The sequence below is a fragment of the Panthera leo genome, chromosome D2 (genome assembly GCF_018350215.1).
Source record: "Panthera leo isolate Ple1 chromosome D2, P.leo_Ple1_pat1.1, whole genome shotgun sequence".
Taxonomy (NCBI): domain Eukaryota; kingdom Metazoa; phylum Chordata; class Mammalia; order Carnivora; family Felidae; genus Panthera; species Panthera leo.
Genome location: NC_056689.1, coordinates 64,390,965 through 64,414,120, shown reverse-complemented (window position 1 = coordinate 64,414,120; position 23,156 = coordinate 64,390,965). Strand labels below are relative to the sequence as shown.

The 23,156-nt window shown below is 42.6% G+C and overlaps 1 protein-coding gene across 6 annotated transcripts in view; it reads left to right on the top strand.

Moving 5' to 3' along the window:
• The window catches only part of SORCS1 (sortilin related VPS10 domain containing receptor 1), a 508,818-nt gene that overhangs the window by 176,445 nt on the left and 309,217 nt on the right, over nt 1-23,156 (top strand). For all 6 annotated transcript variants that reach the window (XM_042908548.1, XM_042908547.1, XM_042908549.1 and 3 more), the window contains exon 2: nt 9,545-9,612. In XM_042908548.1, the coding sequence (XP_042764482.1) occupies nt 9,545-9,612 (68 nt within the window). The remainder of the gene's footprint in view (nt 1-9,544; nt 9,613-23,156) is intronic.

Below are 23,156 nucleotides of genomic sequence, written 5' to 3'. Positions count from 1 at the left end.
ACTCAAGTTTGTCTCAATGAGGAAAAAAAAATATCCCAGGGATGTCTGAAACAAGGAAGAGTAAAGGAGTGGTCTGTGGCCAGTAACACGTCTGAAGGACAATAGGTCTCCAATACTTTTGAATTGGACACAAAGTGAGGACCCAGTTCTGTCTTGCCTTTAGTTACCGGAACACTTAATTAGGATAACATACCATAAGGGTAATGAAGCACCGATAAGAGTCTATGTATAATGTGAGTTAAACTTGTCCACCACTTACCAGCTAAATAATTTAAATCACTTAGCCTCTTTGTGCCTCAATTTCCTCATCAGAAAAGAGAGAGAGAGAGACAGAAAGGGAGAGAAAGAGAGAGAGAATTACTTGAAATGCCCTTAATATTTAAATTTGGCACATGGCCTATGCATCCAGTAAATGTTAGATGTTATTAATAATAGCAACTACTTAAATTTGTGGAGTACTTTAACATTTTCACAGAATTTGTCCACTTCTATTGTTTGTTTCTCCCATCTCTAAGAGACTAAGGAGAGATAACATTATCTTTTTTTTTAATGTTTGTTTTTAATGAGTCTGTTCAATATTTAAGTGACTTCGTTGAGGTCACACAGTGACAGATACTGCTCAGCAGCCTCTACCCACTTTTCTGTTACTGGCAGGGCCCATCTCTTACCATAGAAAACAGCAAGTCTATCCCCAGACCTCTATCCTCCTTGTTTTCTCAACTTTCATTGAAGCCATGATGTGGGCACGTGGCTGAATCCTGGTCATTGAGATGGCAGAGATTTTGCTCCGAGGGCTTTGGGAAAGAGTTTCCTTTATAAGCTAAAACCCAAACCAAACAAAACAAAACAAAAGCAGATATACACTAGAGGTCCTTCTTTACTTCACTGAGTGTGACTGGGTCTGCATATGCTGCAAAGAAGTGTTATGGCCGCCGTGTGAGTGAGGGCACCCGGCACTAAGTATTGACTCTATCAGAGAGGAAATACATACATATATCGTGTGGCTGCTTGACAGCATTGTGAGGCTACATTAGTCCCGGAACTGCGTAAACTGTGGACGTCTTGTTATATGAGACAATATATCCCTTATTATTTGAGTTATTTTTAGTATTCTGTTGCTTGCTGCCAGAGACATGCTAACAGATATATGGTGGCTAAACCAAGACTCAAAGTCTGGTCTTCTGATTCCAAAGTGTTTGTTTGCTCATTTATTTGTTTTCGGGAGAGTACATAGTGTCAGCCTATAATTAAGGCCTCCACAAAATAGCCAGATGTATGTGTCTATTCTGATATTCTGTGCGTCCTTACCCCTAATTTAAGCCTTAGCTAAACTCAAGGACTTGCTCTCTGCTGACTCCTCTGTGAGCTTTCACACCTCAGGACCTCTATCTTCTCGCTCCCTTCCCTTAGAATACCAGCTCTGTAGCCTTTCGGCTCCAACAGAATCATACGCATCATCTGGGATTTGTCTTGACTGTCTTCTTTTGTAAGAGTCTGTACCCGATTATACTTTTCTTTCTTCCTCTCTCAGAGATTTAAACACTTTTCTCTTGCATGTGACCATCTGTGTACAACTTAGTGTGACTGTAGTGACCTTAGTGTGACCATCTGTGTACAACTCTGCCTCTCTACTTGACTGTGAGCTTCCAGGGATGGGTCCTGAGTCTCATTCTCCCTTTGTGTCCTCACAGCGCGCGCGCGCGCACACACACACACACACACACACACACACACACACACACACATATATATTTTATCCTTGCCTCTTAAGATGGCTTAATAAATGTTTATTGAATTAAATGTGTAGAATTTTAAAGCCAAAAGTTCTTTCTTCTGAAGAAAGCTCTCATTTTCTGGGAATTATAAGAGGCTCTTATCCTTGCATTCATGACCCCCCTAGGATTCGGGAGATCAGTGATATCATTAAAGTTATATTCATTGTTTTATGCTCATAGATTTTATTAGATCAGATTCTTAAAGAATTCATAGCTACTCAAAAGAATTAGAACTTCTGTTTAAGTTAGAAAGTTGAATAAATGCTTTTTGAGCCAAAGACACAATCTGGAATATGCATATTTTTAGGAAAACTGCTGTAAGTTTACTTCTTTTCCCTAAAACTGGAGTGTAAAGAAAACAACCCAAAAGAAAACAGATTTCTGGCTCTTGAACACCCCTCTTTATATTTTATCCAGTTATTCAGTCCCCTGAAAGATTGCTCCAGATCTCTTCAGACCTTACAATTTTTTGTCCCCATATCACTTCTATCCACATATTTAAAAATATCCAACCAAATGGTCCCTGGCAAGCAGCTGTAGTAAGGAGAGGTGGCCATCTGAGATAGAGCAAACACCAGGTGAGGAAACACCAGGGCATGCTGGAAGCTGGTGGAGAAAGGACGGAGGTAGTCAGCTTTCATCCCTGAACCAACCTGCAGGCATCTTCAGTGTGGCTTTGCCATTGTGCACCCGAGCAGGACTGTGGCCCAGCTCAGCTAGGTGGAATTATGAACAGTAGCATGGTCGAGTTCTGTGGAACCTCCCCATGTGTTACAATGACAGAAACACCTGCCCAGGCCAGCCCTGAAGCACCAGTAACAGAGAGAAATACAAAAGAAAATGCCTTGTTTTATAGACCAGGACCTGTGTCACCATCTACATTATTCAGGAACTGGAACTGTAGACCTTCAGGAATGAAAGAGACTTTAGGATCTTAATGCCCAAACAGCTCACTGTCAAGGAGGCCAAGGCCACCCTTTTGTTTTCCCTGGGATTAGAATCCACTTCTGCAATTGGACACAGAAAAAGGAAAAAAGAAAAAAAGGAATGCAAATCATTAATAATTGAAAAACGAGGGGACATGTGTTGCTTTTCTAGGACTTGCCAGAGTTGAAGACGAGTTGAGGTAAAGGGCAGTGGCCAGGCCAAGGGTTCTGATAGAACTCACCTCTCCCTAAATGTCCATAAGTTCTCCCACAGTTACCTGGCCAAAATTCATTGTTTAAGAAGAATAGTAAGCTTGTTAGACCAGCTCCTCCTTCAGAAGATTCTCAGCAGCCCTCTATCAAGCAAGTTGCTAGTCTGCTCCTTAGCTAAAGAATTAGAAGAGACCACTTACAGGGGGAATATTTACATTCTTCTTAGGGAGTAGGGGGAATGGGAGATTCATTGATGCCCTAACCTTCCATCTGCCTTCTTCTGGGATACACTGTTTTAAGTTAGCAAGGGAAAGGGTCAGTACACTGTGTTTCTTCCTTAGGAAAAGAAATGGAGAATTCCTATCCTTCTACTTGAGAAGTGTGGAATAAACGTTGGTCTAGGAATTAATACAGTTGTTTTCACAAATATATTGTGTAGAATCAGGTTACCAGGAAGGAATTTTAGGGGGGGTCCTTAAATGTGTGGGTTTTCATTTCTAAATGATGTTTTTCAGTTAATTAAAAAAAAAAACATGCCGTCACATTCAAAGGTGTCATCTGGCCAGCTACTTGGCATACTGGAGGCTGCCAATGTGTAAATCTAGGGTGCTTCCATGTTAAGACAGTCGAACGCACACCTGGAAATAAGACTTGCCCTGACGTTTTGCTGCAGCAGAATATTTTTTCCTGGGTTTTGCTGTTTTACACTAGAACACTGTTAATAGCCATCCATATACTAGTGTGTCTATCTCTATGAATGTTCCTGTTTCATAACCAAGTGCAGAAGGAAGTCGAGGTTAGATGAGGGTAGGGGCATATTGGCCTTTTCCTGCCCCCCCCCCCGGGTCCATTGTGATGGTTGTTCACCCCCCACGACCATCTTTATTGAGGAATAATTGACAAATATAATTGTATATATTTAAAGTACGCAGTGTGATGATGCTTTGATATACATATGCATTGTGTAATGGTTGCTAAGATAGAGATGATTAACATATCCATCACCTTGCATAGTTAACTAACTCACTCTCTCTCTCTCTCTCTCTCTCTCTCTCTCTCTCGGTGAGAATGCCTAAGATCTACTCTCAGTAACTTTCAAATATACAATATTGTATAATTAATTATAGTCGCCCTGCTGTACATTAGAGACTCAGAACTTCTTTTTAAAAAATGTTTTATTTATTTTTGAGAGATAAAGCACAGATGAGGGGCAAAGAGAGAGGGAGACAGATAATCCAAAGCAGGCTCTCAGCTGTCAGCACAGAGCCTGATGTGGGGATTGAGCTCACAAACTGTGATATCGTGACCTGAACCAGAGTTGGATGCTTAACCCACTGAGCCACCCAGGTGCCCCCAGAGCCTCAGAACTTCTTATAACTGAAAGTTTGTACCTTTGACTTGGATCTCCCCATCTCCCCTTCCCTCCTAGCTCCTAACAGCTGCCATTCTAGTCTGTCTCTATGAAATCAGTTTTTGTTTCTTTTATATTCTGCGTATAAGTGATACCATACGCTATTTTCCACTGTCTTATTTCACCTGGCAAAATGCCCTCCTGTTTCATCCGTGTTGGCAGAAATGGCAGGATTTTCTTTTTAATGGCCTAATAATATTCCTTTGTGTATATGTGTATATTACCACATTTTTTTTTTAATTTTTTAATATATGAAATTTACTGTCAAATTGGTTTCCATACAACACCCAGTGCTCATCCCAAAAGGTGCCCTCCTCAATACCCATCACCCACCCTGTCCTCCCTCCCACCCTGCCCTCCCTCCCACCCCCCATCAACCCTCAGTTTGTTCTCAGTTTTTAACAGTCTCTAATGCTTTGGCTCTCTCCCACTCTAACCTCTTTTTTTTTTTTTTTTTTTCCTTCCCCTCCCCCATGGGTTTCTGTTATGTTTCTCAGGATCCACATAAGAGTGAAACCATATGGTATCTGTCTTTCTCTGTATGGCTTATTTCACTTAGCATCACACTCTCCAGTTCCATCCATGTTGCTACAAAAGGCAATATTTCATTTTTTCTCATTGCCACGTAGTATTCCATTGTGTATATAAACCACAGTTTCTTTATCCATTCATCAGTTGATGGACATTTAGGCTCTTTCCATAATTTGGCTATTGTTGAGAGTGCCGCTATAAACATTATTACCACATTTTTTAATGTGATGATTTACTGGCACCTATGTACAGAGGGTTGGGTGAGAACTGGAGTTGTTGAGTTGGTGGAATTATTCAGTAGGAGCTTTCTTTGAAGACTGTGGGAAAAGAGGGAGTAGTTTGGTGAGACCAAATAGTATAAATTTAGCTCAGTCCTGGGAGGAAGCCCATGATCACTTCCTCAAAGAATCTCACTCGTCCCTGCACAGACCCTGGCATTGTTTCCGGCACCCTCCCACGACAGTACTTTGAAAGAGTTATTCGCCATGATCAAGTGGGATTTATTCCTGGGCTGCAGGGCTGGTTCAATATTCACAAATCAATCAATGTGATACACCACATTAATAAAAGAAAGGATAAGAACCATAGGATCTTTCCAGTAGATGCAGAAAAACCATTTGACAAAATACAGCATCCTTTCCTGATAAAAATGCTCAAGAAACTAGGGATAGAAGTAACATGCCTCTACATCATAAACGCCACATATGAAAGGCCACAGCTAATATTCTCAATGGGGAAAAACTGAGAACTTGCCCCCTACAGTTAGGAACACTGCAGGGATATCCACTACCACCTCTGTGGTTAAACCTTCTAAGGAATTAATGTAACAGCTTGGAAGGTTGGCTTCAACACGCTCTTTATACATATGGACAACGTGAAGTTTCCCCCAGTAGCTTTGTAAGCAATGGATATGGCAGCAAGGAGCCACAGCAGAAGAACAGGACAGATGGCTCCTAGACTGGTTGGGGAATCCTTCAATGTGCCACTGTGGAAAGTCCCAGAAATAACTGGGTGCTGAGATACTGGCAAAGTGTAGGTAGAGGTGGTTAAGCCACTGACAGTTGGATTATAGCCATGTAAAGAAAGTATCCTGGGGCCCCTGGGTGGCTCAGTTGGTTAGGCATCTGACTTTGGCTGAGGTCATGATTTCCCAGTTTGTGAGTTCGAGCCCTGTGTCCGGCTCTATCCTGACAGCTTGAAGCCTGGAGTCTGCTTCGGATTCTGTGTCTCCCTCTCCCTCTGCCCCTCCTCCTGCTCACCCTCTGTCTCTATCTCTCTCAAAAATAAATAAACATTAAAAAAAATTAAAAAAAAGAAAGTATCCTAAGATTTAAAGAGGAACCTAAAAAAAAGCCTTTACCATATGGTCATCACTTATTGTTTGGAATCAGGGATATTTTGGTACTATATAATAAAAAAAAAAAAAAGATATAGAAAGAAATGCGATGCTGATGAGCATTCCGTTTTGTGTGTGTATCCATCAAAACAGTCTTGCTCTCATTGATTGGATTTATAATTAAAAGCTGTGCAGTTAGGCTCAGAATTAAATCTATACAGGAAAGTTGTTTACTGAATGAATAAAAATAAATTACTATTTATGTATTTTAAGTACATATAACAGTTCACTTGATGAAAAAACTTCACTGATCTTTTTTTCCTTTTAACGTTTGTAAAATGCACAAAACATATTAGACAATGGGTCCAGAAGAGGCAGGCCATTGCATTTTCCCCTTTTTCTCATCTCATACTGGCAGTTTAAGTTGTGGTCCCTTAAACAGGTACTAATTACATTAAATAGTATTGCTAATTAACCAGAACAGAAAAACAAAGAACCCACAACAAACCAGATTAAACAGAATGACGGATCACTATCCAGGAATATGGGGTAAATATGGGGGTAAATAATGTGCATAGACTGTGAACTGGGGAAAAAAGAGGAAGAGAGAGATTACAAAGAATCCATTGGAGACACAACTAAAGGTTAGCAGTTCCCCCTTCTTTCTTGCTCTCATTCTGAGAACAGAAAGATGAGATTGATTCAAGCAGATATGCTTTGGAATGCCAGAAAGGACACCTCTTCTGGTGCAGTATTGATAAACTGCCTGAGTGTATCAGTGGCATTTTAGTTTTACTAGCCCCTCAAAGAGAGTCAGGGAGTGGATTTTTACCTCCCTGCCCACCTGCCTGTGAATTGTTTAAACAGTTTCTGTGTGTGTGTGTGTGTGTGTGTGTGTGTGTGTGTGTGTGTGTGTGTGTGAGAGAGAGAGAGAGAGAGAGAGAGAGAGAGAGAGAGAGAGAGAGAGAGAGATACTCCGCACCACTACCTGCTGGGTTAAAAGCTTCCTTCTCTGGGGCCTCTCTGAATTCCCTTGTCAGATGGATGAGAGATGCAGCCTGTGCCCAGCTGAACTTCATTATTTGGTTTCCTGCTGTATTGTAACCAGAAAGCAACTACCCACAAGTGCTTTATGTCCACACCCCCATTTTCTTGGTGGAGGATTCGTAGGCCTCTTAGGTAAAATCATACCAAGGTAGAGTGGCAACATCACTCTGTGTCTTCCAACAAACAGCCACCCTGCTGCCACTGATCAGTGTTCCTGGGATAGTGGTGATTGAAATTTAGCACTTAGAGCAACTTAATTGGCACGCAGACCTGTTAAGCATATGCCCCCACCATAGGTGCACCATCTGATGTACCCATAGGGTGCCCAGTGTTTCACACATGCTCAGATTTGAGCATGTTTTGAGAGGCAAGTTTTGAGAGGCACCTGGGTGGCTCAGTTGGTTAATCTCCTGACTCTTGGTTTTGGCTCATGGTTTGTGGGTTTGAGCCCCAGGTCGGGCTCCTTACTGCTGGTGCAGAACTTGGTTGGGACTCTCTCTCCCTCTCTTTCTGCCCCTCCCCTGCTTGTGTTCGCTCTCTCTCAAGAAATAAATAAACTTAAAAAAATTAAGAAAAAAAGTAAGCAAGTTTTGAACAGCTCCTTGAAGGAAGCCTGTGCTGTGGTTTAGGACAGGGGTGGCCTAAGAGCATGGATCCTGAGATCTCTGCCCATCTTTGAGTTACCATATTTCTTCCTGCCTGTGAACTTGGAACAGACCTAAGGTTGTAGAGTTCCAGTTTGCTTGCTGTGAAAGAAGTGTTGGGAATCTGCTCATTAAAGCTTGTGCCTTAATCAAGCTCTGTGCTAGCAGAGTGGAACTTGGAAGGATTCAGCATTCCTTGGCAGCTTGCTGCCTTGGAATTCAAGGTTAGAATGTTTTGTGCTCACTGTGACTAGAACTGATCCCTTGGTCTTCCGGGAAAATCCTGGAAGTCGATGTCAACATTTTTCTGCTGAATTGGAAACAGCAAGCCTGGGCCAAATGTTCTAGACTATGAGAATTAGGAGAGAAATGGAAATCTCAACAGAAAACGGATCAGACCTATAAGTTCTGGTCCTTATGTAAGAAGAATAAATGAGAGCTTGGAAATCACTGGTTAGGAACTCACTGCTCTGTTGAATCTTCCCAAGTGTCCTGGTGCTCATGAGCTCTAGGTACCCGGGGGACCCTTGGCATAACTGCAGATGCCTGCAGAAGCAGCCTTCTCAAGCTGCCATGCTGAGTGTCAGTGGGACCGAGAAGGGGAAGATCAGCTGTCTTTCAACCTAGGTTTTGTTTGGTGAGCTTGTCCTGTCCTAACTGGATCACAGACCAGCAGGGCCCATCTGTATGTATGTTCTCCTGGGCATCGGTGGGGGGAAATCCTGGGTTCTTAATAAATGGTTAATGAATTGTGAAAGAAAGAACTAACTAGTTGGGGTTTCTCTGAGTGATGTGGACAGCAGCACTGGGCTCAAATCAGATGGGGGTTTGCTGTGATGCTAATGAAGCTGAAATGTCAGTATCCCTCAACTGCAGAGGCCCCTTCCTGGGACCCGTCCCTAAGTTTAAATTCATAAGTTTATATTCTGCTCCTTATGGAGGGTTCCCCAAATCCTGTAAGCTTCAGGACCCCACAGAGCATAAATATGCTCCTTTTAGAATGTTCTTGCTGAGCCCTGTGGAAGCGTGGATTCCATCCAGTGGCTTTCCCAGAAATTGTGGAGAATCAGGAGACATCGATAAAGCCAAACCTACAAAGCAAAAGAAAGGGAAGGAACTGACATTTAAAAACGCTATGCAAATTGAAGAATAATTAGCATGTATTACCTAATTTAACTCCGCACAACAACCCTTTCTAGGCAATGGCATTACTGCCTCCATTTCTTTAATAGTCGGGAATATTGAGGTTCAGAGAAGCAAAGCATCCTGCCCAGTGTGGTACAGCTACTAGGGCTGGGAGCTACAACATTGACCTTTCTCTTTCCTGACCATCTGCTCACTGGCCCCTTGCAGGGTGCACATTTGACAGCTTTGCTTGTCTTCCCTGAAAGCCTTAAGCCCACTAGGGTAAGAATTGCCTGGATGGGCAGGTAACGCTTCCTGCAGGATACAGAGAGAAGTTGGGGAGGGGATCAGGTCTGAGCGGTTTAAAGGAAGGCACTGGCAAAACCCTTCCCCAGTCAGCATAAGCAATGTTGTACCAATTCATTCAATTATGTTAAGCACCTATTAATGGAATCCTGAGTCCTCCCTTGGGCCATTTCACAGCTATGAGATTGTAATTGTTGGAGACTAACCATGATCTCTTCTTTTGCCTTCAGGTGATTCTCATTTTGACAAAGCTGTATGACTATAACCTGGGGAGCATCACTGAGAGCTCGCTTTGGAGGTACGTAGATAAAGTGAGCTAATGGTTACTGTGTTCCTTGAGCATCACGCCCAAGACTGCTCTCCCTCACCCCCTTTTCCCTGGTGGGAGGATTTTTGGTTATGTGTTCTCGTTGCCTCCCCTTTTTGCTGTTTGCCTTAGTCATGGGTTGGGGTTTATCTCCAGGCAGGCCAGATCCTTCCTTATTTCTAAGTTTGTATTGGTCACAGGTCTTTTTGCAAAACTGTTCATCAGGTTGTCCTGATGCATTTGGGTTCCCCTCAGTTCTCGCTGATCTTTGAGCTCATTGGAGCAGCAGTGAGGGAATGCAGGTGTCTTTGAAGAGGAGATCAACCTCACCTCTGGTTTTGCAGTGCCCGGGGAACCTTCCAGTGTAGTTTCTGCACTGCTTCCCTTCCTGGCCCTCAGCTCACCAGCGCACAGGCGTGCACACACACTCGCATACATGCCTTCATCTCTGGGATTCACAGTGTGTTGCCTCACACATGTAAGGAGGTGCAGTAAATTCTTTTCCAGGGGAATGCCATGCCATAGATCCTTCAGGCTAGCACAAACTCACTGAACACCAGCACAAATGTGCAGTTGGGGTGAAACTAGGGACAGAAACGTCCTCAGAAATCCAGGCAGCTATTCTCCCCTTTTGTTCTTGGGGACTATATGTTCTGTTTGTTTCTAAAAATCTGCTTTATTGATCTAATCCCGATGGGGTCTTTGCCAGCCTATGTCACGTGTCCACACCCAAACCAACAGGACAGCACTGGCTCTGATTGGTTAGGCCTGGATCTTGTGACAGTCCCCGGGCCTGGAAGAGGATGGAGATGACTTCAGGGGTGATATTCAGTGATCATGGGGTGACGTCCAGCCCAGAGTCTGATTGGTCAGTGCCCTGGGTGTAACAATGGCTTAAACATGGCGTATATCACTTCTGATCAGCCATCCCTGAATACATACACTTGTGTGCACAGATAAAGGGGGAAGGGGTACACTAATAACAGAGACACTGGGAGTAGTCTCGGGGCAGACACAAGCTAGCGGGTGTCCTCCATGTAAGACCAGTGGGGAATTTCATCACCTGTCAGTTAACATGACCAGAAGAGACTAGCTGCTGGTCCTCAGTCTCAGGGCTAAAGTCTAGGGAGAGAGATTCCAATCTGCCCTTCATGCCAGGGGTCCATGCCTGCTACAGTGAACAATGACAGGGGTGGTGGGGAGGAGGTTACTTTACATAGTAACAGTTTGGTCCCAGGGCCTGCCCCTGTGAAATCTAAGGGAATCTACCACACAAAAAGGATGTTCATTGAATTTTGTTTTAACCTGATGGCTATTTTCCATTAGACCTCATACTATGTATAAGAAGCCCAAAAATAAATTGTTGTGTGCTTTAGGAAAACCCCAGCGGACCAAAGAAAAGGATAGAGTCCTGTTCTTGTGTTTGTTGTGAGGTGTTTGTTTGTTTGTTTGTTTGTTTGTTTATTTATTTTTAAATATATGAAATTTATTGTAAAATTGGTTTCCATACAACACCCAGTGCTCATCCCAAAAGATGCCCTCTTCAATACCCATCACCTTCCCTCCCCTCCCTCCCACCCCCCCATCAACCCCCAGTTTGTTCTCAGTTTTTAAGAGTCTCTTATGCTTTGGCTGTGAGGTGTTTAGATTATTGAACTCCTCCTCCAACTGGAAGGTCAATAATGCAGAGTTTCTGTCCCAAGGAAATTATGTCACTAAATTAAAGTGTGGGGAATGTGGAAGGAGCCTGAAAAAGTACAGTTCTTTTAATGCATTAAGACCCTGACACTTGCTCTGTTGTTTGAATTCAGTACCCCTTCGTCAGGCTGTGACTGAGTAGGCTTCTGCTTCCCTGATAGATTTCTCTAATGCATGTACATACATGAAAGTAAAAGCCAGCTTTTATTCCTCAGTGCATCTGCTGTATAAAGTGTTGTCAGCATATTAGAAAATTAAAAGATATGCAATTCTGTCTCAGTGGGACGGAAGCTATCAGCAGCCCTAAGTCTCAACCTGAGTGGTGGGAAGGGCATGCCTGGGGCCAGGAGGAACAGCTTGCCCTAGACTACAGAAACTCAGGTTCGCTGCACCCATTTCCCTCTCACGGGGCCACTGTGACCAGCTGAGGGAGAATAGTTCTCTCTCACCTTGGGGGAAAGGGTTAGTAAAATAAAAATGATGACCAGTAATACCAGGTCTTTCTTCTGAAGGAGCAACCTCCAATGGCCTTAAGCTTAGGAAAGTGTGGCAGGGGCGATCTGCTGACCCTTCAATCTTACCTTCAATCAAACCCCTCAATTTCAGCGGAGGATATATACATATATACACACACACAAATACACATACATATATACACACGCATGTATCCACACGTAATATACCCACATATATTTAATTTTATGATATACCCACCATAATCATTTGCCATGTATGCCCTATGTTATACTTGTCATTTGTGGCAAATAACTATTATGGGTGCTCTATACCATTAGAACTATCATTTTAATACTTTGATAAAATAATCCATTTCTTAATGAAAATATAATTTAGAAAAGAGGCAAGGATAAAGAAAAATATATTTAGAATACTTCATATATGCTTTTGTAGGGTGTGCATTTTTGGGTGCCGCGTGATGCCCATGTTTGGTCTTTAGGGAATCTCTTTGGGGGTGTTAATATAGAAGAAGAGATAGGTCTGGGTCAGCCTTGCTTGAAGGAAACTAGTGCTAAAGTGTGGACTCGTTTTTTCCTACGTCAGCTCTTACTTGCTTTTCAAAAAACCTGCCAAAAATTGTGGGGGGCAGTTGCTGGGGACACACCAGGGTTTAGGTATTCTCATTACATCCACAGTCCAGAGCACTGGATTTATCCCATAGATGATGCTTGGTAAGTAACCGTTTCTGAACAGACCAGCGAAATCTATGATTTTATATTCTTTCTTATTCACTTGTTCAACAAAGATGTATTGAGTGACTTCTTTAGGTCTTAGATTGTTCTGGTCCAGGGAGAGGAATGTGGTTGATACATGGATCGGCAGCACGTGAGCTCTGTCTGACTGTCCTTCGGATGTTCATTGTCTAGAGGGGGCAAATTTCTGTGGATCATTCACATGAGAGATAAATGTACTTGTGTATAACCAGGGTATTGAATCAGGTTCTTAGGCAGCCCCCTAGAACTGCCAGATCCCAGAAGAAGATAAGATAAACCTAGTGTAAATAGACAAACTGTCATACACAAGATAAGTGTTCCATCTTTACTTTGCTCATGTGTATATTTTCTTTTCTTAACTGGACTTTAAATCCTTAAACTCAGCACCTTTATGATTTAATGATCATCCTTTTTAATGATCAACCTTTATGGTTTAATGATAACGGCAATGATGCTGGTGATAATGGTGATAATGACGACAATAGCAAAAACTAACTTTTATCGAGTGGTCACTATGCATCAGGCACGATATCAAGTGCTACACATGCATTATTGCATCCCCTTAATTCATTTTTATGATGTATTCAAGGTCATCCAACTAGTAAACAATAGTGCAAACACTTACGGGGGTAGTCATAAAGTTCAATCATTTCACTGCTTACCTGTCTTCTGGAGTCCCATCTGCCTCCTGGTGGCTCATTCTGTACCTAAGCAAATGAACAAACAACATTTTAATCGTAAATATATGAAATGAGTATCATTTTCAAAGCACTGTGACATTCTGAGCAGCTTGTTACCTATTCCAGAAAAATCCTGGGCAACCGGGAAATGGCTTCTTGTCCAACAAACAGATCCAATGCGCTTTTCAGGTGAGCCCTTGTTCTATACAACTTTTTCCCTCTGATCAGTGAGAAGGGCTCAAGTTGCAAATGCCTTGGGGTGTAGGACAGGAAAGAGGCCAAGAGGCAGCTGTCCTGGTAGTGATGTCCTAGGGCTTTACACCTTGCTGTATCAACAAGCCCTGGATGATGGGGTGAGACGCTGCTCTACTAAATTAATGAGCGTTTGCTCCCAGATGGTCTTGGCGTTGATTACACCTTAATCGTGGAGCAAGTTGTTGATTTTGTTTTGTTTTGTGTTGCCGTTCACTCAGGGAACCAAACTGAGAGGAAAGGGGGATGGTCTGACACAGAACAATTAACTACACCTTAGAATCTTCTCTGCTTTACAGTGGATTAAGCTTTGAGGTTTGGTGGAACTGGGGGTTTTACCATATTGGAGCAAGATAAGCTTAAAGGTTGAGATAAATAAAATGTCACAATCTAGATACAGTCTCTCTGAGAATAAATACATTCATCTTTCTTCCCTCTTGTGCCGGGATAATCAGCACTTTGCTGAGAGAGGCTTAGCTGGTGAGAAAGCCCTAGGCAATTCTGGAAGCAGCTGAAAGGATACTCTTCAAGGGACACGCAGCCTGCAGCGCCTCTGTCCTAGAGGTCAGCTGACATGGCTGACTTCTCTTCAAGTCCAGTATCCCAGTTCAGATTCAGGTGAAACACAAGCCAGCATCCGAGCACATCTTCAAATGATGTACTTTTCAAGGAGCACTACTTGCTTTGGGGGGACAGGTGCGTGGGGTTAAGGTAGGGACAATGGTTGGGCTTTCTGCTTGATTCCAGTCCGGGAGCCAGCCCCATCTCCTCATCACAGGAGTATCTTTGTTTCTTCTTGGGTGTTCACACTGCAGCTGTCAAGAGAGGCTTCCCAGTGGAGTCTGTGGAGAGAATGGCCATGGAGTGCCTTGGGGCAGCGTCTGTGTGGGGCTGGCTGCAGAGAGGGGTCTCTGGAGAGCGCCTGGGGTCCAGGCTGACAGCAGCTGACCTGAGGTCTGTGACTCTGCCAGCCCTGTGGTTGAGGCACATTAGCTAAGCGTGTCTGGCCTTCCCACTCATCATCCAGAGGAAGAGCAGGGGGCAGCTTGGCACAGGTTCTCAGTCCCTGCTTTGTAGGATGGTTTGCTACAAAATCCTGTCAACCACAAAAATAAGGATATGAAATAGGAATACCCAGCCTAAAAAAAAGAAAAAGAATTGAAAAAAAAAAAAAAAGAAAAGAAAAAACAATGAAAAGAATCAAGCTCGAGTGTGGAGATTTCCCCACAGGAGGGCTCTTTATGTCACGCAGCTCTGATGATGTCCCTCAGCCCCGTGCAGGCGAACGTTTAGTGCCTTTCCAGGGGCCCCAAGGGGAGAGCCACACTCCCCAGCAGGACCAGGAGCTGCTTTAGGTTCTGGATTCTTTTAAGCTTTCTAAATTTCACTCCCTTTCCATATTTGTGTCATGTGGAGTTGCTGTGGCTCCTGGAGTTATAAGCTTATTGCATTAAACCTTACTGTAATATATGCTCATTATAATGAGCCAAACAATGCAGAGACTGATAAAAATTTTAAGTCTCCTACTCCTCACACATGTCTAGCTTTCTTGAGGTAGGTGATTCTGTGAGCTTTTGGTGATTCTGTCCATACCATTAGGACCCAACTCAAAAAAAAATTATATGTATGTATATGTATATGTATATGTATATATGACATATGTGTGTGTATATATATATATATATATATATATATATATATATATATATGACTATCTCAGCATCACTTTTTTCATTTGTTTAAGAAAATAAGAGTAAGTATCCACAGGACTCTGATAACCTGTTTGTTTTACTTAATAATGAGTCATGGGTGTCTAAAAGAACACATTAGAAAAAAAAAGTCAGCTTTGTAAGCATCAAATAGTGTGGATGTTGTATGCTGGATTAAGCAACGATGTCCTAATCAGCTTATGCACTGTTTCATGTGCACCAGAAAATGTTCCCAGTGCTGTCTACCTGCCTACCAACACTGCAAAATAGACATTGCTTGTGTCCCCAGTTTACACATGAGAGAAGGGAGGCTTGGAGAGTTAAGCAGCGCTCAGCATCATGCAGCCAGGAACCGATCTTGTGCTAGCCTGTGTCTCCTGTTACCTTTTTAAAAAAAATTTTTTTTATGTTTTATTTCTTTATTTTTAAGAGCAAGAGAGAGCATGAGCCAGGGAGGGACAGAAAGAGAGGGAGACACAGAATCTGAAGCAGGCTCCAGGCTCTGAGCTTTAAGAACAGAGCGCAACATGGGGCTCAAACTCACAGCCCGTGAGATCATGACCTGAGCTGAAGTCAGACGCCTGACTGAACTACATAGATGCCCCACCTTCCGTTATGTTTTTAATGGATCTATAGCTCATTTCCACAGTATTTGCAATTACACATAGTGCTTCCACAGATGACTTTCTGAAAAGATGGGAATAATTCACATACCAAACAGCAGCAATAAGTTACATACTTCCTGATGATTTCACCAGTGCCGGCTGTTTTCAATTTAAAAGTTGAATTTAAATTTTTAGTTTTAATTTAATTCCATTTAAAATTTTGCTGGTCTTTTTAGTAGAAATGGTGTCTTAATCTCTGCGTGGTTTAATGGGTATTTCTCTGACCACTAGTGATGCTGAACACTTTTTCATATATTTATTGCTCTGTGGACCTGTAGACCTCCTGTTCCCACCTGCCTCTCCCTGAAGCAAAAGTAAATTGTTGCTTACTCAGTAACCCCATAGTGTGTTACGTATCTTTGTCTTAGGATGGTTATTAGATATATATTCATTTGGTTTAGTTTAGCACATACCAAATAGCCCCCTATTCTGTGCCAGGCACTGTGTGAGGCAGACACTGGCAAGGAAGGAACATGTAAGTAATTGTTTCTTCCCTGCAAAAACTGAAAATCTAGTGAAGGGCCGACACTCAGCAGGTGATTTCTGAAGTGTGGCAAATACAATGCAAAAGTTATGCATGAATTAGTGTCTATGTTCGCCTATTTCCATTCTGACCTCTTTCCGAACTCAAAGGCTATGGTTAGGTCTTAGTTATTTTTGTTTGACACTCACGGAACTTGGCACACAATAAATATCATTAATTTTTTTTTTTTTTTTTTTTTTTTTTTTTTTTTTTTTTTGCTTAGAAGCAGTATATTGGGACGCCTGGGTGGCTCAGTCGGTTAAGCGTCCAACTTCTGCTCAGGTCACGATCTCACGGTTCGTGGGTTCGAGCCCTGCATCGGGCTCTGTGCTGACAGCTGAAAGCCTGGAGCCTGTTTCAGATTCCGCGTCTCCCTCTCTCCCTGCCCCTCCCCCACTCACGCTCTGTCTCCCTCCGTCTCAAAAATAAATAAACATTAAAAAAAAAAATTTAAAAAAGAAGCAGTATATTAAGAAATGGTTCAGGGTTTCCGAAAGCCAGGTCTATGTCTTATACTTGCTTATATCCTAAACTTTTACCCTAATGCCCTCTATGTAGGGGATGCCATTTCGAATAATGTGTTGCATGATCTGGTAAAACCCCAGGACATGCATTTTAAAGAGTAAGCACACAGCCAGCGCCCAGAGTGAAAAGCCCAGATTCAATTGTGGGAACCCAGTTTGTCCATAGAGCACCATGAATGCTTGTCAGCACCCTCAGCTCTGACACAACCTTCTTGCATCCCCACATGGAGGCTGTTTCTACAAGGATCTGGCTGCATTCTGCCTGCAGACTCTGCAGACCTTCCCGACCTCTCTGTGAGAGTCAGCCTCTGGTTGTACCTCTGCACTCATCATTTGCCTCGTTTGCCTCAACAGTTGGCTCTCTGTGGAGTTTCCTATTTCTCTCTTCAGCAAGCAGTAGATGAGATACATGCAAAAGCATTCATTGCCCTGATATTCTAGAAACATTATCAATATGAGCCCAGGAAATAAGAAAACTTTACTAGAGAAAGTGGAGGAACTAACATCCAATGTTAAAACTAGTTAGAGATTCAGGAAGTACTTACAATGTTAATTACCACTTTACTACACTGTCTTTGGGTAAAGAACTTTGTACTAGACCCCAAGAAGTTCAGAAGGTACAGAATTTAATTATCATGTGTAGCTATATACAGTCTCATTATTCGGTCAACGTGACTAACTTCTCATTTTTCAGGTCTCAGCCTGAACACCACCTTATTTTTGAAAAGGCATTTACATCCTCCTTATTTTAAAGAGGACCCTTGTTTTTGTCCATCACAGCTCTTTGCTTATTTTATTCACTGTACGTGTCCTGATCTGTGATGATTTTATTCATTACTTCTCATTGGCTCATGCCCACTACTAGAATGAATATAAGCTCCCTGAGGGCAGAGACCTTGTCTGGTTTACTTTCTGTTTTTTCTCACATGCTCGGGAAAGTGCCTGGCCCATTGACGTTCAAGTGAGGTTTGTCAAATTAACTGAATGTATAAATAAGTACACACCTAGAATGATGCTAAATGGTGTGAATCCAGATATGAATAAGATCTGATTGTTGCCCTGAAGCAATTCACAGTCTGGTGGGAGAGACAGATAAATAAATGAGAGATTAATGTGTCAAGTACCATAATAGAAGCACCACAACATGCTCTGGGTCGGGGAAGGGAAAGCTTCATGGATGAGACGATACCTGATCTGACTCTTGACGAACGAGTAGGAATCAAGCCAGTAAAAGAGGCTATTTATTTATTGTGTACCGTATTCTAGGCACCTGTACATGCTGTTGACATGGCGTCTTAAGGAGACTACACAAGATCACAACATGGTCTTGTGTGTGGATGGAGTATTTGGAAATGATTTTGGAAAAATTGAAATGGGCCAGTCCATATTCAGCTGTGCTAGATATTCTGACATTTATCCCAGAGGAAGTAATGCATCATTGAAAGTTTGGAGCAAGGGAAAGACTTGATGAAATGTAAATTTTAGGGGGAAAAACTGACCTCTGTATCATGTTGAGGATTCCGTTGGAAAAGAGCGAGACTGTTGACCATGAGAACAGTAGTCAGTAAAGTAAGAGAGGAAAACGAGCTGACTTGTTTTTGTTTTTTGTTTTTTGTTTTTTGGTGGGGAAGCGTGAAGAAATGGAGTATAGGATATGGTTGGCAGGGGGTGATGATTCCAATGGATCTTATACAGTGAAAACGAACAGGACCAATAGGAGGAGTGAGAAGGTGTGAAGAAGAGGCATTTCTGCAATGACTTTCCTGCTGGTGTCTTGCATAGTGCAGTGGATGGTGAGGCTGTTACTACATACATTTGCTCCACTGATGTCCACTGAGCACCTGCAACTGTGTGTGAATGAGAAAAGGGTATGGAGACAACTCCTCCAAGAAAGCAGCTGTGAAGGGAAGTAAAGGAAGGGAGCTGATTTTTCCATAAAGGCGGTCATAGGCTAAAGGAATGCCTTCCTTTCCTTAAGAGAGGGCGATGCTGACCGTGTTTTATAGGGGAATAAATAAGATGTTGAAAATGCAGGCAAACCTCAGAGTGAATGAAACTGGTAGGAGATCGAGTGGCAGAGAGGGTATGGGTTGGGAGCTCATATGGGGGACTATTCAGCCATGTAGATCAGAATGGGCTGAGGGGTGAACACAGCGGGAGCATTTCTTTTACCACACAGGGAAGCCGGAGTGGGGCACACATAGATCAGCTTTCCTGGGAGACCAGGAGTTGAGAGAGTTCCTGACATTTGGCTTTACGGTGAATGGAAATGGGCTGGAGATGGGGTTCAATAATTTGGAAGAGCTGCTGCGGAGGCAGGAAGCGGGACTTCTCAGGGGCCTGCAGGTGCAGTGCTGGGCATGCTCAGATCCCAGCTGAGGCTACAGACTACGCTCAGAGTGCCTGTGCTTTCACTACCGTGAGCCTTGTGTAATACTCAAGAAGGCGGCTGCTTATGTAGTTCCTGAGAGTTGTTGAAGAAGGACAGCAGGACGTGAGAGCTGAGGGGAGGTTGCAGCAGTGCATGAGGGGGTCCATGCCAAATCGAGAAGAAAGGAAGTTTGGGATTGGGGGAAGACAAGCAGTGAAACAGCAGAACCCCCAATCCAAGCATGTTGATAAGCTTAAAGAACACTGAAGAAATAATACCCAGAGGCGTGTGACTTTATAATATTAAACTTAGAACATATCTCGCCCCCAGCGGATGTTGTGAAAAGGAACTGGCTGGAGCAGGTGGAGTTTATCAGAAAAGCCTTTTTCTTAAAGTTGCTGCTAAGAAATCCACTCAGCTCTGTGGGAGAACGAGCTTCTATTTTTCTGCATGTGTATGGAACAACTGGATATACTTGTGAGGTCCCCCACATTCCTAGGTATTTGTGAGTGACAACTTACCTCCACATCTTTGGGGAACACTAAGCAGCATCCTCAAACTGGTTATAGTAGCTTTCCTCCAGGCAGGTCTTACATTCAAGACCTAAGACTTGTCTATTAGCCACATCTGGTAGTCACCGCCTTACCTGTGTTTAAGAGAGAGAGAGAGAGGGAGAAATAAAGAGAAACAGAGACAGAGAGCAGCCCACATGTCACACTGAAGCGATGTTGAGTTATTTCTGGTCACTTTTTTTTTCTTCCCACAGTGTCCCCTGGAGCCCATGCCAATGATTTGTTCCTTTTTTCTTTAAAAGTCTAGTTTTGGGATTTAATTTTCTGGATTCTCAATTCTGCCTTTGGCTTCTCCTGTCTCTCTCCTCTCAAATAACCATATTCCTTGAACTTGGTCATTCCAGTTATTAGAACTCTCAATAAAGGAAGATCATGGGGCGCCTGGGTGGCTCAGTTAAGCACCAACTTCAGCTCAGGTCATGATCTCATGGCTCTTGAGTTCAAGCCCAGCGTCAGGGACTGTACTGACAGCTTAGAGGCTGGAGCCTGCTTTGGATTCTGTGTCTCCATGTCTGCCCTTCCCCCAGTTGTGCTCTGTCTCTCTCCCTCCCTTTCTCTCTCTCTCTCAAAAATAAACATTAAAAAATTCTTAATAAATAAAGGAAGATCATTATATGTTCCCACCATGGTGAACTCCCTGAAGGTTTTGCCAAACAACGTTTCCTCTTGGAAGGCTGGTCCACAAACAGGTCAGCACTTGGGCTTGGATGTTGAACTGCCCACACATGAATCCAGGTTCTGTCCACTTGCTAACTCTGAGGTGCAGGGGAGGCATCTTAATCTCTGCTCCATTTCCTCATCTGGAAAAAAAAAAAGAGGCTGTAATAGTATTTATCTCATAGGACTATCAGAGGACTATGGTGACATTTAGGTTAAATGTGTATCATCTACTGAGCACTCAGTAAAGGATGCAAAACAAAGAAACAGAAACATTGGATCTTATACTTCTATGGTCATCTTTGTTTGAAATGTCTTTTCTCCTGTGTTCGATTTATCTAATAAATAAAAATAATAGCTATTTATACTGGCTATTTATGATGTGCCACGGACTTCTCTTAAGAGTGCTTTATACATATTGGGGCGCCTGGGTGGCTTGGTCGGTTAAGCGTCCGACTTCAGCTCAGGTCATGATCTCACGGTCTGTGAGTTCGAGCCCCGCATCGGGCTCTGTGCTGACAGCTCAGAGCCTGGAGCCTGTTTCAGATTCTGTGTTTCCCTCTCTCTCTGCTCCTCCCCCGTTCATGCTCTGTCTCTCTCTGTCTCAAAAATAAAATAAAATAAAACGTTAAAAAAATTAAAAAAAAAAAAAAAAAAAGAGTGCTTTATACATATAAATTAAATTCTTCCAATAACCCTATGAGTTGGTACTATTATTATACCCATTTTATAGATGAGGAAACTTGTCCATAGGGTCACAGGGGTATTAAGCAGTAGAGAAGAGAGATCTGGATCCAGGCTTTCTGGTCCAGGGCCCAGGCTTTGAACCTCATGGGGAATCTTGTGTGATTCCTTCCCTGACCACTGCCTTCATACAGAGAATAAATTACTACTCCTGTGCTAACTCTTACTGTTAGACACATTTTCCTTTTTCAATGCATTACTTTGAATTGTAAGTACTTTCTTTATATTTATTTCCCTTACTGGGAATATTTTGAAGGTCGCCTACTGTCTTGCTCAATTTTGTATCCCTGATGCCAAGCACAATTCTTGGCTTGTTGTATGTATTCAGTAAAATGGAGCACTGGGGTAAATGTACTGGGGAAAGGAGATTTAAAAAAAATATCTATGGACTTAACTAATTTATGTAAAGCTTGTCTCATACCATATATCATAGGTAATCAAAGGTTAACTTCCCTCTGTCATTGAATTCAATTGTCAGTTATTGCTGTCACTTATTGACATTGCACATAAAGGAGGTGACAAATATTAATTTGAGTTCAGCATGTAGATTGACACTTTTATGCTGCACGTCTGTGGCGATGCCTCTGTGAGTGTCAGAAGTGGGTATGATTATAAAAGGAAGATGAATTTATTCCCATCCGTGTCTCCTAGTTACTTGTCCTGTTAGCGTTAGAGAGTTGTATAAAATAAATATATGTTGAGCCCATGGGAGTTCCTGATCCTGAGTGCTGTGCTGTCACCAGAGAATTAACTTTAGGTAGAGGGACATGGGACATCATGATAGACGGGCCTCACTGGGAGCAGAGGCTAGGGGAGTTGTACATGTCAATGAAGCTGGTATCCAGGGGTGGGGGCTTGCCCTGTGTGTCCTAGGACAAGAAGAACAAAAGCAGCATTACTGGAGAACTTGAGAAAACCCTTTTTCTGATTTCAGGTGAGGTTTCCCGAAATGCTGTTCATCCATAAATCAAGCTGGGGCACTTTCCGTTCCGTTCTCTTCTTTCCAAAGGGAAATGGTGTGCCAAAGAGTTATTCCTCAGCACGGCTTTATTTCTTCCTCCTGCTGGGATGTATTAGCAAGGTCATCACCTTTGGTTTATTGGCTTCAAACAATCTGTGATTGCAGAGGATTATGACTTCTTAGCTTGCAGAAGCAGGAGATGCAATCAATTCATGAAAGGCACAGGACTTTTTTTTTTCTTTTGAAAAATGTATATTTATTTCTGCCAGCATTTCTGGGGACCAAGACTTAAAAGAGCTTTTTGAAAAGAATTTATCTTTGAGTGTCCTGCTTCATCGTCCCTTTCAAATACGAACATCGAGACAGACCAGTGTGAACTTAGTTTTAACTCTTTGAGTTTGATAGAAATAAGGTGGCTTGGCAGAAGTCTGTCTTCTCCATCCCCAACTCTAAACCATATTAATCAGGAAATTTATGCTTGCTGCGTTATACCAGAAAGATACACTTGGAAATAATTGGGGGCTGGGATTAGCCAGGCTTATTATAAGTTGATGTATAAATTCTTTTCTTTGGTGGGGCAAGGAGGTTTTTCATCTGAAAACCCTTACTTGATTGGTAATGATTCTGAAATTTGTTTTCTCACTTATATTGTCATTTGGCAACTTCCTAGATCACCCTTTCTCGGTTTATTATTCCCTTCTCCCAGTTGGCGATCTATCACATCTGACCCCAAAGAAGTGTGAGAATTTAAACCATCCTCTCCCTTCTCCATTGCTTGGGCCATTTCTTCTTGTTGGGTGGCAGAAAGCCATCCCAACAACCTGTCTCTTCAAAACTTAAATGGATGTTATAACATGGTTACTATACTTTTACCGGACGACAGTTGATCCCAGTCTGTAGTGGCCTTAGCAATCAGAGTTTTGCTGACATCTAGTGATTGTGGTTACTGC